Source organism: Aureococcus anophagefferens (genome assembly GCF_000186865.1).
Source record: "Aureococcus anophagefferens unplaced genomic scaffold AURANscaffold_53, whole genome shotgun sequence".
NCBI classification, from domain to species: domain Eukaryota; class Pelagophyceae; order Pelagomonadales; family Pelagomonadaceae; genus Aureococcus; species Aureococcus anophagefferens.
This window is the reverse complement of record NW_008705606.1, coordinates 107247-112651: the sequence shown is the minus strand read 5'-3', so window position 1 is coordinate 112651 and position 5405 is coordinate 107247. Positions and strand designations below refer to the sequence as shown.

The following is a 5405-nucleotide window of genomic DNA, read 5'->3' as shown; positions in this document are numbered from 1 at the left end:
GGTAGTGTAGCGTACTGTACTACAGTATAGTCATGGAGATATAGAGATAGAGAGAGAGAGACAGACATCAAGGTCAGTCTATATTCTTTGCACGTATGAGCGTCGCGTCTTCGCATGTGCCTCACCCTCGTCCTTGCGGCCCTCGCAGCTGCTGGGATCGTTGCACAATTCTGCATATTCGCGGAGCGGCGGGCCCTCAAAGACGGCCATCCCATCGCAGCGCGCCGCCAAAACGCTGCACAATGTCGATCATGAAGCGTCGAGGACATTCGATCGGCTTTTACCCCGGCGGGCCCCTGTCGCCGGACATGGTCTCGATCCGCTCCATACCATGGTAGGGTCGGGTCCAGACCATGTCCGGCGGCGAGGCCCCACCCCAGGCGCCTCGGGCTGCCCCTCGGGACCTCGAGCCGACCGAGGTCGGGTTCGACGGCTTCCGCATGGTCGCTGCCGTCGGAACCCACTAAGGATCCGCGTCATAGCAGGTCGACGCCCGAACGAAGGCATCCCCGACGCTGCGGAGGCACATCCCCAGTCCCGATCCCGGCGCATAACACTCGGACGCCATCGCGAGCGCCGCGAAGAAAAGCCCATGCAACGACTGCACCGTGCCGCTTCAACAGGGGACAAACTCGAGCTCAGAGTAAATACCCCGGCGGGGGGTCACCATACCCCTAACAAGCACTACGTAGTGCTTGTTAGGGACATGTAGATCCAGGAGGCCGGCAGTGAACCACCCCACGACACCAAGCACCACTACCCCACCCACCCTGAGTCGCGACTTGCTCAAAATGAGTGGTCAAAACAGCTGCAACATGGGGTCAACGAAGCCTGTGAACCACCCGTTCTGGCCGATCGGCAGCTGGAGAGCTGCTCGGCCATGACCTCCACACGGTCGAAATTTATGATCGAGCGTCAAAACGAGCAGTTTGATCAAGCTCGAGATCAAAACTGGTCGATAGAGCCAAAACAAGCATATTTCCGGTGGATTCGAGTGGTCTCCAGCGGCCCCAGGGGTACCACCCCCACCACCACCACCACTACCTCACCCCATTCTCAGAGCGCTCATCTCAGATCAGCATGACAGTGGTTAAGGTTGTTTGCATACCTCTTGGGTAGATCGGAATTCTGAGAGGGCAATGTCGGCTGACTGAGAACCGCTGTGGCGAGAACCGCTGTAGCGAGCCAACCAACTAACCTCGACGCGTCGAACGGTAGTGCATTGAATGGGTGGCGGAGCGCGTTGCAATTTATCCTGAACTTAGCTAATTGCCCAGCGACTATAAGCATGTTTCACTACTCCTCTCCCCCATTTCTGACGCTTTGCGCAGTGCTAAGTATCTCAGCCGCGTTTGCTCACGTGCCGTGCCATCGTGTTGACGGCCGCATCGTAGTGCATGCATCCAGTGGTGAAAGGCTGGACGTCTCATTGAATTCCTTGTTGGTTGTAGACTTCGGTCGGGGCTGCGTGCGGGTGGTCGTACGTGTGCGTATTCATGATGACGGGTCTGAATTCGACGACTCGGTCGCTGCCGCTTTTTCAGACTTTTGTGTTCAGTACGGTGGGTCACGGAGGTGGGTCTTCGAGCTTGAGAGGACCCGGCTACCGTTGTGGAGTGAACTGATATGGGATGGGGTCGCGGATGGGTCCTGTGTAATCCTCGATTCAAACGATGGACCCCCGAGTCCCGACATGTACTCATGGCTAGGGCGAGCAAGAGACGCTTATGGTGCACGTGGTGACGTGATCGCGTTCTCAATCAGTGCGGAACTGGAGATTCCAATTTCACCACAATCGACTTCATTTGAAATGCCATTCGAGGAAACATTTTTTGCACGTTTTTTTGGTACTCGACCAAAGCTGTTCTCTCCTGTCCCTGCTCGATGGCGGGAACTGCTCGCAACAACCTCGGGTGCAAGCGTTGGGGAGCAGCTGCCAGGGTCACGATCAGGCATATATGGCTCANACACTGNGAGTGAATTGGCTCGGGTCCTTGCGTTCTTTTGTTGAGCAAAGAGATTTATATGTAGTACATGCTCCTAGACATATTCCCCTCAGTAAATTCCCGGCACAGCCGGACATGTTCAATCGGTTTGGCAACCTCGTGACAGTTAACACCCAACATTGCCGTCATACGGCTGAAATAACAACAGAGATTCTACCAACGGCAGAGCGGAGATATCGATGTGCCCGGGCGGGGGTTGGTCGCTTTAATTACTCCCAGTATAACTCAGCTATGAAACTAGAGGTATGCGTTGTGTTGACCGCATACAACAATGCAAATACACTGAGAATGTCGCTTCTGTCGATCTTAGGCCAGTCGCACACAAATGTGACTGTGGTGGCCGTGGATGATGCTTCAAGCGACGGGACTGCGTGCCTTGTGCACGATGCGAGTGTTATCCATTCTCGTGTGAGACCCCTGCTCCTGGAAGCAAGGTCGCCAGGTGGCGTGGGTCACTCAGCAAATGTCGGCCGGGGGAACTGCCCCAAATCTGCACGTTACGTGGCATTCCTAGACGCGGATGATGTAATGGAACCAAATGCGCTACAGCAGCTCGCTACACTCGCTGCGACCCTTGACCTCGATGTTGCTATCGGTGATTTTGTCCGTGTCACCTCTACATTCTCTCGGGTTCTCGCGCCAGCGTACGACCGCCACGTCACCAAGACCCTTCCTAGAAACTCTCTCATGAATCCTGTAGCAACTCCAGAACTTTTCCGCCTTTCTCCCGTTCCGTGGCGCAAACTTTACGACATGAGGCTTTTAGAATCGCAGAATCTTCGCTTCCCGGAGGGCGATTTTTTTTTCGAAGATAATACTTTCCACTGGGATGTGCTTCTGCATGCAAATCGGGTCGCTTACATAGACGAGACAATCATCAAGCACGTCGTTGGGGGAGAACGTCAAACGACAGCCTACCTGAGCGACTCCGGACACGCAACTGCCCTCTCCGGATTCTTCGCAAATTTACGAATTATACAATCGTTGCTCTTGCAACACAAAACATCGCATAGAATCACAACTACTTTCAAAACCGACGCTGTCTCCGAGTTCATCACCTTCATGAGCCGGAGCAAATGGGTCGCAAGAATGCAACCAACGCTGCTTCTTCGCAAGAAATTTGGAAGGGTTCTAGTAAGACTCGTCGAAGCCTTCATTGACATGTCAAATTCAAATTCACTGCGCTACCTTCTCGAGTCAAACAGACTTATTGATTTTAGAGCTCGTCCGCCTCCCAAGCCGCAGCTCAGTGTTGTCGTTCCTTGCCGGAACGCCCATCCGTCTCTTTCACCTCTCCTGGTCAAGCTGCTTGGGGTCAGTGACCGTGACGTTAATATTGAGGTCTTCGTAGTTGACGACGGATTAGATGTCAACTCACTGGAACTCGTCGCAGCGATTGCCAAAAGTGCCCTCACGGGCAACGTGTACGTGCTCAATTCCGCAACTTCAGGCGCTGGCAAAGCAAGGAACAGCGCACTGCCGCTTCTTGAAGGTGACTTCACTCTCTTTGTGGATGCAGATGACGACGTCAACATTGATGCTCTCATCGAAGTGCTCAGGTTTACACAAAACAAGCAGGACGGCGATCTCGTATTCATTCCCTATGAAATTAACACGCCCGGCGCTGTCAGAGATATGTGGCAGTCAGACCGATCGGCTTTTATCGATGTCACCGAAAGTGGTTCTCAGGCTGATGCCAGTCAATATCAACGACGAGCTTTCCTGAAGAGCCTCAGTCTCACAAATTATCCTTGGAATAGATTCACTCGCACAGAGCTTCTCCACAATCATGATATCTACTTTGGCTCTACTGCTGTCCATAATGATGTTCGATTCCATTGGACTACAATCGCAGCGGCAAAGGGCAAGATTGCCTTCTATGATGCAGGCATACCGTTAATCACCCACGCCAAGGACATTCATCCGACGCTCACTTCTATTGTCGATGCAACGAGAACGCAGGTCTTCGATGCACTCGAGGAGACCAGGCGTGCTCTCAATCCAGACTTCTTTGCCGACGCAGATGCAACACAAGCCTGGCGCACTTTCACGATTAAACTTACCAAATGGGCGGCGCCAAGGATAAACTTCCGTCTGCACCACAAGGCTCGGAATCAATGCATGCATGCTTTAGTTTTTGAGTCAGATACTTTCGAGAACAAACAGCGAGCCCGAACGATGTGTACTTCCAGCTTCCCATTTGGCTCTGAAAGCGATCAAGAGACCTCATATGCTGTAAATGCGAGCTTTGAAACAGGCAAATCGTGCACTGTAAGGCCTCCAACAGCGCCCGCGGAGATGGTTGATACAAGATTGAACACACGCCACGAAAAACGCCACGCACGTCGCAGTAAACGTGCAGAGATGCGGAGGACAAAGAGGTTGCGAGCACAAGCTTAATACGGAAATATCACACAGTTCCGGGGGCTTTCGGTTGGAAACTCTTGGATATGTATTTGATGTCCCATTCTTCGTGCAGTGCTCTCCTGGGCAGACCTTGATCTTGTCCTATAGCAAAACGATGGTTTTCGCTGTATTCTCCCCTGCACCTGGGTCATGGGTTAGACCTCTCAATGTAAGCAGCGCGGCAATGATAGTTTGCGCCGAACTAAGCCCGGGAGTGTTCGAACTGCAAAGCTCCCCCCCAGCAGAAGGTGGTGACGTAGACTCCACAACAGTCCTTTCCCGGAATGGGCGAGCACGAATCGAATCTGGCTGTGTTGGCAATACGGGCCAGGCGTCGCACACGGACGTCGTTTGTAATTTATCGTGGCCTGGTTTCCTTGTCAGACTGCGACGTTTTCAGCTAGAACAGTGCCCCGGGCCCCCGGGATTCCATTCGAATGTTGCGCCAACCCAATGCAGCTAGATTGCCTACATTAGCCCTGCATATGTGTGGGCAGGGCACCGCCGCGGATCATAACTCGTGACTCGCGTGAACAGGGGGGAATTTTACTCGATGCAGCCTTGATGCAGCCTAGTTGTGGGCCGCTGCCGCGGGCCAGGCACCTGAGCAGAGCCCCTATCTGCTAGTGTCGCCAAGTCGGGGGTGGAAACATCGGGCAGAGTGGAAATCGAGGCCGATTTCGCTCCTTTTCCAAAAGTGAACTAACAAGGCCTAGGAGATTCTTTTTTTTTCCGGCCCGGCAAGGGCTGGGAGATTCTTTTCGATGCGCACGTTGTACTATCACACGGGCGCGAGCGCCGCGGCCGCGGGGGCTCGGCGTCCTGGACGTGCGCGGCGACGACCGCGGTAGAGTATTCGCTGCAGCGGATGCGGGGGGGGGGGGACTGGCGCCGTGCCGCGCGCCTGCCCCGCGCACGCCAGCGCTCGCCGATTTCCTTTTTTCACGCTTCAACTTTACTCAACTTTACTTTCAACTTTACGGTAAGTTACCT

The 5405-nt window shown here is 53.8% G+C and overlaps 1 protein-coding gene across 1 annotated transcript; it reads left to right on the top strand.

Annotated features, from left to right (window-relative positions):
* Window positions 1-114: 114 nt before the first annotated feature.
* On the top strand, window positions 115-4281 carry AURANDRAFT_67849 (hypothetical protein; the record flags this gene model as incomplete). Its single annotated transcript, XM_009043411.1, has 6 exons — window positions 115-244; window positions 486-643; window positions 713-954; window positions 1288-1976; window positions 2032-4241; window positions 4264-4281. 6 exons carry the CDS (start codon window positions 115-117, stop codon window positions 4279-4281), a joined length of 3447 nt encoding a protein of 1148 aa, XP_009041659.1.
* Between the last annotated feature and the right edge of the window lie 1124 nt (window positions 4282-5405).